This window comes from Atractosteus spatula, chromosome 3, assembly GCF_055471065.1.
Source record: "Atractosteus spatula isolate fAtrSpa1 chromosome 3, fAtrSpa1.hap1, whole genome shotgun sequence".
Taxonomy (NCBI): Eukaryota; Metazoa; Chordata; class Actinopteri; order Semionotiformes; family Lepisosteidae; genus Atractosteus; species Atractosteus spatula.
In genome coordinates, this window is record NC_142708.1 from 6,527,497 (window position 1) to 6,540,136 (window position 12,640).

General features: G+C 43.4%; 1 protein-coding gene across 1 annotated transcript in view; it reads right to left on the reverse strand.

Moving 5' to 3' along the window:
* Positions 1 to 817: 817 nt before the first annotated feature.
* LOC148837310 (uncharacterized) overlaps positions 818 to 12,640 on the reverse strand; it is a 58,774-nt gene continuing 46,951 nt past the window's right edge. Inside the window, exon 16 of the mRNA XM_088910320.1 lies at positions 818 to 9,304. Coding sequence (XP_088766446.1) covers positions 9,168 to 9,304 — 137 coding nt within the window. The 3' untranslated portion in view covers positions 818 to 9,167. The remainder of the gene's footprint in view (positions 9,305 to 12,640) is intronic.

Genomic DNA, 12,640 nt, shown 5'->3' on the forward strand with positions numbered 1-12,640 from the left:
TAACACAACAGGGAACCAGCCGAGTGAGCCAAAGGAGACCTCCCCCAGCCCGGGCGGCTGAGGTCCCTGCTACGCGCAGGGAGGGCGATGACGTCACCGTGCCCAAACTAGCTCCGCTACAAAGACATCTCTTTTAATGCAATAGAATTATTGCACTCAATTTCGAGACGGTTTTGCCGACAAATACTACTTACTTGTAGCTGCATTGGATTGCAGTAATTTCTGTGGTGAAGCGTCTGCTGCACAACCTGTGCTTATTCTCTCGTACATCGCGTTACATCGGCCATTACGGGGACTAGTGAGCAGGAAGGGCCGCATCACAATTCACAATGCGTTGGGAACTTGAATGCGAGTTTGTGACAACAAGGTGACTTACAGGACTTTCACAAAGTTCAAGGTTTTGTGCTTAATTCAAAATGTGTCAAATTTTTCTAGAATGTCAATAAACTTGTTTTGTTCACGAGATTTAATTACCGGTCTGAGAAATTGGGACGGCAGATCCCCTTTAACAACATGGCCGGGCAGCTCGTTCCATGCTCCAACCACTCTTTGGATAATGAATAATAATTAAGATAATTATTAATTAATTAATATTAATTGATAATTATTCATTATTTCTAACTTATTAAGATAATAATCTCCTGTTCTCCTTATCATGGCTGCCTCACATCATTCAAGTAGGGGCCAAACTTAAAACAAAAATGATTAATTCGTCATGTACAGGGGGGTCAATCAAAGTTATTGTGGATAGAACAGACTACACAGATGTTCATTCCTGAAGGCAAAGGAGGAAAGTGATTGAAGCCAACGGGTCTTCAGAGGTTCACCAATAAAAGCTTTTACTGAACATTCAAAATGCAGAAAACACAAAGTGACCCACATAGAGGTTTGAAGCATCCACGCAGCTCGCATAATATGACTGCAACCAGCTCAGTGCAGTAAATACTTTCAAACAATCATTAAAAATATATATATTTTTAAAAAGCAACTTTTTTTTTTCAAAGAAAAAAACTCAACAAAGTGAAAGGCAACGGCAGATAACATCACCCAGGGCAACAGCTAAGTGTGCTTAAAATTAGGGTACATACTGTATATACTAAGTAATACATTCTACTTCTCTCTATGGACAGGACAGGCTATAGTCCACATCAGAGTAAGAAGGTGAAAAGAACAAAAAAAAAACGGATGAAAATAAAATTGTCTGAAAACAGTCCCAGGCATTCAAGTGAGCAGTGCCTGAGGACAGAGGTCCTCCGTCTCAGTCCTGTGTCTGACGGTTATCACTTTGTCTGGGCTCTTAATCACCAGAGCTAATGGCTGCAAGTGATTTTCTCACTCGTTCAGGCTTTTGTTCTGCACTCCCTGCTATTAAAAAATACTGCAGCTCGAGTACCGTATTTCCAACAGCCTCGGCATGCAAAACGCCATGCTGTCCCTCAACGCGCTAATTGAGAATTTGTTCCCCAGGCTTATCTTCCGACCGCAAAGCTCATCACTGGTGATGAGGTTGTAAAACACTGCCACAGAGGGGAATGACACCGTCGATGCCAGAGAGGGCCGATACCCAGCTGATCTTGCAAAACGAGCAAGAAGAGAATTAAAAGAAAAGACTCAAACCGAACTTCAAAAAACGATTCATCTGTGATGAAGAACCCAGCTGGAGCAACAAACCAGCAGACACAGGGATCTCCCAGGGGCCAGACAGAGAACCACTGGCCCAAGGGCCAATAACTGACTGCAATGTCAGCGACTGAAATGGTATCTCCATTAGACAGATTTCACATCTCTGGGTAAGTTGTTCTTATGGAAAAGAAATACATTACGCTGTGTTTCCTCTGAGGCAAGAGCGACAGATTCAGGAAACCCCTGAAATTATTTCCACACTATCTACATTTCACAAAAATATTTGTTCTTCAAGTGAGACTTTGCTCCTGCCTAGTCCATAACGTGCACATTAAAGATCCCAGAGCCCTCATACTGTAGTCAATCAGAAGGCGGTTTTATTAGGGAAAGAATCTGTGCCCTGCCCCAGATACTGTACTCCAGTGTACCGCTCCTAGTTCAGCTGGAGGTCTGTATTACTGTATGTGCTTTGGGATACGTCAGCTGAAGAATAGATGCTGTATAAAGCCAAACCCACAATTGGCTTAAAAACCTTGGTCAGGTTATCACTGTGATTGGTCTAATTAAAATGAACAGCGTTACCGGTGCCTTTTCTGAATGTATGGTACCTGGTTAGTAGCATAAATCCCACTCAAACAACCAGGGGGTTTGAGGTGCTTGCTGATGCTGGGGGCTCAGAGGTGTCCTGAAGCTGTACTCAGTAGAAGACACCGTTACACTGCAACTGAAACACCCTTACAGAAATCTCTAGTCAGCAAAGCGAAGGATTTAATGTGTCCCAGACTCCTAATTTGCATCTTGTAGTTTAAATGCTCAATTTGATTGGGTGTTCTTTCCTTATGAAGAACACTCATGAATCACTTCTCTAACATTAGTAACTTCTCAAATACCACTCAGACACAGACTGGGCTGGGACACTACGACAAAGACCGCTCGGACAGTCATTTCTCAGCTTGGTTAGTGTCGAGCAGACCTCTGCACATACTGTAGTCACTGAGTTGCATGTTAAAGAAATTCATATTACTGCACTCACAGTAGTAAACAAAGCTGGTTGACTTCAGGCTGATACTGAGCAGAATAGATGTATGTTTCCTCATAGCCGTGACTGTCTCATCTTTAAAGATCTCTTAACTCCAATCTGAAGACTGTAACAGAAGATGCCCCTAGGTCACATTAAGTAAGTGACAGGAGTATAGCTGGTGGTAGGAGAATGGCACTGACCTTTTCTTGCTTTGTACCATTTCTTTGTGGGGTCATAGATATCAGCTGGACTTTTACAGCTAAAAGAAATATCTTTAGCAAAATGTCTAACTAGATTGCTAACTGAGTCCCTGGTTCTTAGGACTGACAGGAGTCCTGTGCTGGTTTATTTTCAAGTGACCTCTAAGTTACATAACTGAATCTTTAATTGACCTAACAAAATGAATAATTGAAACTCTTTCATTTTCTTCCATTCCTAAACATGTAGATCACCTTCTGACAGTGATGTTTCATACGTAACGTAAGGACTCCAGCTTTTGTGAGGAAAAAAAAAAGCTTGCAAAGGTCTCAATCAAACAATTAAATAACTGAAGTAATTAGATAATCGAACAGTCAGTTCAATTAAGGATTTAGTTCAGTAGGAAGTTCAGCTGGAATGAAACCCAGCGGGTGTGTGGGATCCCAGAGCTGCTCTCCTTGGATCAGGATGCTTAACAATAGCAATACCTAAAAAACAATCTCTCCCAGTCAAATATTTTAAACAGAAATCAAAAAACCCACAAAGCACCTAATGAGCCAGACATTTCCAGACATCCGTGACTTGAAGTTGTATGTTTGTTGAAAAGCAGCATGCTCTGTGAGCACTGGAAGTCTGCTTTGTCTTGGGACCATAATCCTACGAATTCATGCACAAACCCCAGTGCCCCTGCCTCTTTGGGACGAGTCCCCTGTGTCTACAGTGTACAGAATACTACAGTCACTGTGGGCGTTTCCTAATTTAACACTACAGGGCAGATGTGGAGTTAGTGCAGGAACTAAAAGGGCTATGTGATGAGATGTTGGGGGGAATTTTATTTTGTGCTAAAAGATATCTTAATGGGGTTAAAACGAATGTAAAACATGGAAAATAATTGAGACTCTCATGGCAGGGACTATTGATCCATGTTTAATTTTACAAGGGCTATTGCAAAAACAAGATGATGATGATGTAAAAACCCAATGTACAGAATTCTTTATTGTCTCAAATTCATCAATGCGAAGATGATGATTTCTAATTCATCCATGTTGCGGACTTATCTCAGGAAAAAAAGCATATACAGTATAAGTTTAATTTCTTAATGATTTAGAATACTGTATATTACCTCTGCTCTGTGCCAGGTCACTGTGCTGCTTTCCTATATTTTTATTTTTCAAACTATTCATTTTGTAGATAGCCGCTACCATCGTCAGGAAAACTGGTCATCTCTCCAGCTGATATCTTTTGTCCTAAGTACAGATAAAATAAAAGCTAAAACAAAACATAACTATTGCTCCCTGTAAATGATTCCTTTTCCGTATTTGAAAGTCCACGTACTCTAAAATGCTATTTGAGTTTTTCCTAGATAACTGTGATGATTTCTGTATGTATACTGTAAGCAGTAATAACTGAGCGATACAGCAGGCTACCTGGATTACAGAAGAGCAGACCTTTCTGTAGCACAGGAGCAAAAGTGGAACAAGGTGCTTTATGACAGCAGCAGCCACACTCTGAGTATGGTGACAAGTAAAAGGTTTATTCCCTGCTGAAAAGAGAAGAAAGAAAACAACATTTCGGCCATGTAGCCTGAAGAAGCACACACCTGAAGTGTGAGCTCACACCTGAAGAAGGCTCCACGGCCGAAACGTTGTGTTCTCTTTCTTCTCTTTCCAGCTTGGAATAAACCTATGACTTGTTCCTTTGCAGACTACGCATGCTGACGCAGCTCCCACCTGAACTACTACACTCTGAGTAGGTCTGTACTGCCCTGGGAAGAACAAAGACGTCAGATATTACTGCGAGTTCCACTGTGGGCCCCTTGGTTCTGCACAGTGACCACGAAAAGAGAGGTCGTTAGAGTCGAGCTCTGGCCCGTCACCCCACCCGGTCAGTCTCTGTTAGAGACTCCCTCCTCTAGTGTCCAAAATTAAACCGAAGGTGCAGCTTTTCTTTCTGCCTTTCCTTTAACCCACCTTTCTCCTACCACTCGGCATTTGTGTTTCTCTATCCCACAGAAGGTGTGAGGTACTCTTTTTGACCCGGGTGTGACCTTATCTGACTTCCAGTGCTCAGTCCTTTCTCTTATCCCACCCACTCTGATGTCTTGCACTGGTCTATTTGTGAAACATTGTGTTACCTGTCCTGTAATTAATTCTGTAGAGTACACTGTATTACCATAGACTAATACTCTATATGGAATTTTGTTACCCTCCCTGAATTTAATTCTGAAAGGTACATCTTATTACTATTGCTTAATACTCCATATTACCCACCCTGCATTTAATTCAGTAGAATACAATGTATTACTATTGGAAAAAACTCTACATGAAATACTGTTACCCCCCCGTATTCAGTTCTGAAAAGTACACTGTATTGACACTTACTAATGCTCTATAACAGAATATTGTGTTCCCAACTCTGTATTTAATTCTGAAGAGTACACTGTATTACCATAGACTAATACTCTAAATGAAATATATTTAACATTATTATAACTATTTGCATAGGTTGAAATGTGGTATTTGTGTCTCGTATTTTATTAGTTTTTAATAAAAAGCAATGCGGTATTTTGTGATGGTATTTACTGCAGCCTAGATTAAATTAATAAAGAGAAAAATTTGAATAGTTCAACTTTTGTTTTTGTGCTTGCCAATTGTTTTAACTTCCAGATAAAAGGAGCTGAGCTTCAATGAAATGTGCCTGGACATATCAAACTGACATCTTAAAATCTTCTCAATTTACTTACTTATCTGGAATTTTAAAACCATCTGGATCAATTGTAACAATTTTTAAAGCCGGACCATTATCGGATAATGTGTGGAGCTTACGAATCACGGTGCCTTTTAGTGACAAAGATAACTGGGAAGAGGAGGGTGGCTCGTGTGCAGACAGTGCACTGACTGTTGCTCAGCACTCCCTCATCTTCACACCACAGCAAGCGACTCAGGAAACGAAGCCCGCTGTTATATTGGATAACAAAAATGTTTGAGAAATTTTAGAAAGAAAAAAAAACAATATGGAAATAACCAGAATTGAAAATTCCAGATGAGGTCAGAATGGCTCAGAACAGGGGTGAAACAGTCAAAGAAGACGACTGCAGAAACTCTTCCTGCAGCACCAGGTTAAATGTGCTGGGACAGCAGTGGTGTTCACAGCCTGGGCAGGTCATGGATCAACCCAACAGACTGCTCAAGAAGGGAGGCCGAAGACAAAGCACAAAACCAGCCTCCAGCTCAAAGGCTCTTGAAACAGGCCAGGTTGCAAGACCTTTGACAGTCGTACAGAGTTTACTGCAACCCTCTTAGACAGGGATTCCCAATCCTGCTCCTAGAGGAGCACACCCATGCTGCTTTTCATCACAGCTGGGCTTGATTAGCTCACTGAAGCCTTAATCAAGCAACGTGCTAGTCCGATGAGAACTAACGAGTTGCTTGATTGGAATATTGGCAGCTCACCTGTTTGGGATTTTGTTTCTACTTATGAGATCGATTCGTTCATAAGCAACTGTTAAAGAGCTAAAAACGGCCGAACAGTTGAAATCACTCCTGTTAGCAAGTCCACTGTGTGCAACTGAGAGCTGGGCAGGGAATCAAACCAGTGGGTGAATGGTCCTACAGGAGAGGACTGGGAGCTCCTGATCTAGACAAGCAGGATTAATGTATCTCATAGAATATAATAGATAAATACAGTACATGACTATAAAGTAAGAGCCTTTAGAAATTATGGAATAGAAATAATGGGATGACTGCAGCAGCTGCCAGATCAAGGTAGCCTGAAGCCAGAGTAAATACGACCCACACAAAGCACAAGAGTATCCTGGTTCTATTGACAAGACCTGCCTGAATTTGCATGCCCAACTTCAATGGAAAGGGAATTGCAAATGTGTGCAATTAAACTAGTTTCATAACATTTCTTAACAGATGCTGAATATACAACAGAATAATAGGGAAATACCTAACCCAGGCATAAAGAATTTGCTTACCCACATTATTGTGTGCTACATTAACAACTACAAGCCCTTTTCCTGAAGTGTGCTGCAGCACAAGTTATAGGATGCTATAGAAACACATGGCTGCCTAAATAACTTTAGGTCTTCCAGGGCGCACAATTGCCATTACCAAAGGGGATGAAAGTGATTGATTACAATACCTTTATTAATCAATGTTTAAAAGCACAATATGGGAAGCAGATGTTTTATTGTATCAGATAAGAAAAACCCACAGCTAATGAATGTGGTTCCAACTCCCTTGAGGTCTGCTGTGTTTTATGATGGTTGGCTGGCAATGTGTTCAATAATTTCCGCAGGACGAACTGAAGCATCCTTTTCCTTGCTGCAGGAAAGTGCAACCCCTTACTGCCTCCAGGCACGCGCCCTAAACCCCCAACAAGGCAGGTTCACCCAGCTAGTACATGTATTGTCCTGCTGATGTGATCCCTCTAACTGCAAACACCTCGACCAGCTGTTTCACCATCAAGCTGCTTCTCTCTGCTGACTGCAGGCCACCAGACCGTATTCTCTATCTCTGTCTGTTTAAAAGAGGCTCTGTGAGGGCCTGTCGAAAAGCCTGCCTCAGTGCAGGACTGGCACACGCTCTGTGTGTGAGTGGGTATATGAGGTTTCCTTGTATTCTACCTCAAGGTTTCCTCTGCAAACACCCTGTTACTAAGGAGACCTCTCAAATTCACAAACAGCAGTCCTGCTTTCGCCTACGGAGAAGGCAAGAAATGTTGAGCAAAAATGTAAATTAATCATCTATATGTCGAGTAAAAATACCATAATTGTAAAATAACAAGAGCCCAGTCATTCGATACAACGATTGCTAAAGAAACAGAACTGCGACGTTCTACATTTATGCATTGCAGAAATATACAGATCTGTACCGGGAAGCTACCAGACAGTTTGCAGTCCTGCTGTTTTCAGTTTTAAGATCGATAATTTGGTATACGACTTTCAACACACCCTCCAGGGCAGCTATTTCAGAGCACAGCTTAATAAGAGTGCAAACTGTGAATTCTGTCACCCAAAGTGCAAGGAGTATTCAGAGACAGGGTTTTGTTGCTGTTGTGTTTGAGCCTCAGTCAGCTGATGATGACCTGATTTGGGATCAACTCAGAGTGTTTGGCCTTTCAGCATCCCGGGGGAGAGACCAAGGGTTTTGTCTATAAATAACTGCAAAAAAGCAACATTTACAGTCTGTGTATTCACAGACATCTTCACCACATCAGCATACGAAGATTACTAGACTGTACCACACAATACCTGTCGGTTGTCCTGTCAAATCAGTGGGGATGCTGGGTTGGAGATAATGTCGCTACTGTCCAAGTATTAATGCTGCAGCTTCAATACTGTAAGGCACACATTCTAGTTCTAGATTATTTACTGTGTCTCTGATTTATCAAATAGCCATTGAGTGTTGGGGCAATATTGAGGATATGGTTAATACCTGCATGCAAACCAGCTTAATGTCTTCGATGACACCAAGGTTTTGCACTTACAGAGGTTCCAAAGCGCAGCTCTAAAAAGACTAACCTGGTAACGCAGATTTGTTGCAGCCAGTGATAGAAATCAAGTTAATGCACTTCACCGGTTCAAATTTTCAGCCCTCTCGTTCAAAACATGAACCCAGCATTGGCCTAGACAGGGAGAAAATATCTGCCCAATAGACTCCAAAACACGTGCTTCTCTTCTAGGCACTACAGTTATAATATTGCAGATTGCTGTTGTGATAATCACCTTTATGCCAAGGTGATTGTAACTTAACTTTGCCTGACTTGTACATCACAGCTATAGCTGCATGCAACGCAAGGTAATACATCTCCTAGCACCAAGAATGCACCCCAAAAATCAAGCGAAGAAAGGGCTATCAGCTGGCGAAACTGTAAGTCAAAGATGGCCTGTAGACAAGGAGCTGTTTTTGCTGCTGATGGGGAGGGAGGGTACCGGGAGGGAAGACAGCCCTGGTGCAGCCCCCTCACAGGAGTATGGGAGACCTGCAGCCTCCCGCCACGATCTGGATCTTCATCACAGTAAAGTGAATGAGAATCACCTGTCTGCCTGAAGAACTGGTATAATCCTGCACGGTAAGGCACCATTTTACACGGGTCCTGATGCTGAAGTGTCCTGTATCTGTGTACTTGCTGTCTTGAGACACGCGCACTGAAGTTGACTCCAGCGATCTGAGGCACGTTTATCTAAAGGCGTTCTGTGCTCTACTGTTCGTTGCTGTGGTGGCAGCACTGCGGCGTATCTGCAGCCCTCAGTACTCCCGGATTGCGAGGCTGTGAGGCGCACTTCCGGTCCCTAAGGGAGTCTTTGAGTGCGTCCACCCTAGAGCGGCTCCACGTATTTAGCGGGGAAGAGGCCCTGGCGGCCATCTTTGCTGCAGCCTCTCCACCAGGCCTGGTCCACCGTCTCCACGGCGCTGATGATCTCGCCGGGCTCCAGGGACAGCTCGGAGTCGTCTTCTGCGAGGGTGACACACAGAGGCAGAGAGAGAGGGTGAGAGCAGAGCCCGGTGTGGCCCAGCCACTCCCTCGCAAACGAACAGCAGTTACAAACACAGATCAAACTCTAAACTCCTCTTCAACTCATCCTCGGTTGGTCACGTAACCGAGCTCATTATTTCACTGACTGAACCAACGTAACCCTGCTTCTTCTGAAGGTGGTACCAGGAATTGACATACAAGTTGCTATATAAAGGCAAGAAATGATAAATCAATCAACCCATTTATTCATTCATTGCTTACTGACATAATTAATGAGGACGTTTGAAGACGGAACAAATGGGCCAAAATGACTTTCTGACAATGCTCCAGTGACGTGAAGCAGGCTTAAGAAATGTAACATTTAATGGGCTGCAATGGTGAAGCTCCCCCAAGACAGACCAACCTACTGTTTCACCAATACGCTGGGTCTCACTGGCCTCTTTAAGCACAACTCAGCCTGCTCACAGCACTGCATATTTATTTAATTGATCTAATGTTTGCATCCATTTATACAGCAGGATGTTCTACTATTCAGGTAAAATAAGGCTATAACAGCAGCAATGCAGGTGTAATTCGAACCCACAACCTTCCACTCACAAGCCCAGAGCCTTACGCAGTGCTCCACACAGCCCAATGCCTCCGTGCGGCTTTATCTTGGTTTAAAATGCAGTTGGTAAGCTGAACGCTGCAGTGATTTGTCATGCAAATCCCAGCCTATGCACTGATGAGCCACAGACACTAGGCTGAGCTGTGGGTGCCGTCGGGTGGTGTGACAGACAGGCACAGTAACCTGAACCCTGCCGTCTGGGTCACATCACACCTCTCACTCGGTCATGAATGTGAAGGAGACAAAACTGTCTCGCGGGCCGTTTAGCGCGGCCCAGAAACAAAGGCCCTGTGTGATTTGACAGGGATGGGCAGAGACCGCACGGCACCTTTCAGACATAATCTTCATTAAAACCCTTTGAGTGACAGATAAATGGTTCTTTTTTTTTCCAGATTTTTCAGATTAAAATAGCGAGCTGCAATGTGTCAGAGTGGGGGTAATTGTGGTTCTAGAGAAGGTGGACAGGACAGTTCCAGTTATTTATAACCCAAAATCTCCAGCGTCTACGGTAATTCAGTCACTGTAGCCTTCAAAATACAGACCCTGCCCGGCTCTCACCGAGTTTGAGTATCCTTCCAAGCAGAAATGCACTTTAGCTGTTCTTGTTTTTTAGAAACGTACGGCACACTGCACTGCACCGAGATGAAGCCACTTATTGGCATTCTGGACACAGCAGTTCCTGCTGACCCCCACCTTGTGGAAGTCTTACTTCCACAGCTACAGCACAGCGCAGGGCAGGGGCAGCTGTAACACCAGGACCTGCTTCTATCCCAGCACTAGTACAGGGACCAGATACCAGGTGGTGTTTAGGACCCTGTGGGGACCCTCTGCTGGAGCAGCTGTTTACCTCAGTGCACATTCCAGTAGCTGTTGTGCAAGATCATCTAAGCATATCAAGCCAAGAAAATTAGTTTATTGACATGAGGAAATTACACCACAGAAACTGGAACTGAGCTGAAATATTGTGCTCAAATGAAGGCACTGAACACAATGATACATTGAATGTGGGAAGGTCTGGTGGCACAGCGGCTAGCATTGCTGCCTCCCAGCTCTAAGCAGGGCCGGATTTTGGTGTCCCTAGGCCCCAGGCACTCTGAAATGTGCAAGAAGAGGGGTGAACGCCAATTGAGTGACGTCGACTGACATGATGCACTTTAAACTCCTCTAATGCTAAATCACGTGATTGATGGAGTCGACCGCAAGCGTGTTGTTTCAGCTCGTCTTTCGTTAGTCACTAGTGTTTCCCTGCTTCGTAGCTTATGAACTTTTCGTAGGCCCTAGGTAGTGTGCCTACAGTGCCTCATGGGAAATCTGGCACCGGCTCTGAGACCCAGGCGTGTGGAGTTTGTATGTTCTCCCTGTGTTTGCATGTGTTTCACCTTACATTCCAAAGACATACTTGTATATTATTGACAGAGCATAGAAAATTAACAATTCAGAACACCAGCAGGCTTGTTGTAAATAAACATATTTTTGTAACCTGTCTCTATTCCAGGCAAAAAGAGGGTCCTGAAATATAATAAAGTAGGCAAGTCCTTTTTCAGACTCCTACTCTGTGTCAGAGATACTGCTGTCAGCACTGTACAAGAGCTGCACAACTTCCTTGCACACCTGCAGTTAAACCAAGGTGTTATATAACACATTTCTGGGATGCCTCGTAAAATAGCTCTCTGAGATGGTATTGAGATTTAACATGATCCCCACCTACATGACAGCAGCTCAGTTCCTTAAGCAAGCAGCACTCTTGTGAGATGTTACACAATGTTCTGCCTTGCGGATTAAAGTGCCATGTGGCACTGGGGTAAAAATTAAGTACAATGCTTGCAGCATAGGAATATGTAATGGGTTTACACAGGACAAAGAGCTGAGGAGATACATTAGGTACAGTAGTTAGGTGGCATGGTGGTTGGCTCTGCTGCATCACAATTGGGCTCCATTTCAGATTGGGGTGCCTGTGTGTGTGGAATTTGCATGTTCTAACCAAGGCTTTGTGAGTTTTTAGCTGCTCCGGCATCCTGCCACAGTGCCAAGACATGCTGCCCAGATTAAGCAGTGACTAATTTGTCCCTCTGTGTGAGCAAGCTCCCCGCGATGCTGCATCACAACCCAAGGGTACTGAGCTCAATTCCCATTCCAGTTTGGCTGTAATAGTTATGTTCAACAGTACTCTAGGATCCAGTGAAGAACTAAGACTGACAAGTTGTCCTTGTCCTTTTAATGCTGTGAAACAAATTGCTTATCATGTTCTGGAAGCAATTAAAAAGGCCTGATTCATACCCTACTGTCAAATAAGCTGCTAACAACTGCTCAAGTACATCAGTGCAAAGGGCCTTCTCTCAAAACCTTTCTTAAATTAATAAGGCTGGCGGTCTTCTATGATCCTCAAGCTTATCTTGCTCTGCACCAGATTTGACACTGTCCTTTTGATGTCTTCCACACAGTGTACATACCGACTTTTCAGCCCCACAATATTGCTTCCTTGAATTCTTTACAGCGATCTTTATTCTCTATTTTGGAAAGCACTCTTTAGCTGTGGTGTGCTACGGTTTCAGAAAGTTTTAAAAAGTGCTTCAGCAGTTGGTGTTGAGGTTTGATGGAAGTTCAAAAGACTGTAGATCAGATTAGCAGCAGCGTGACAGGTGCGCTGTGTTATGTGACCACAAACAGGAGTGGCTATATTAAAAATAATACCAGCAACACCTCCCTCA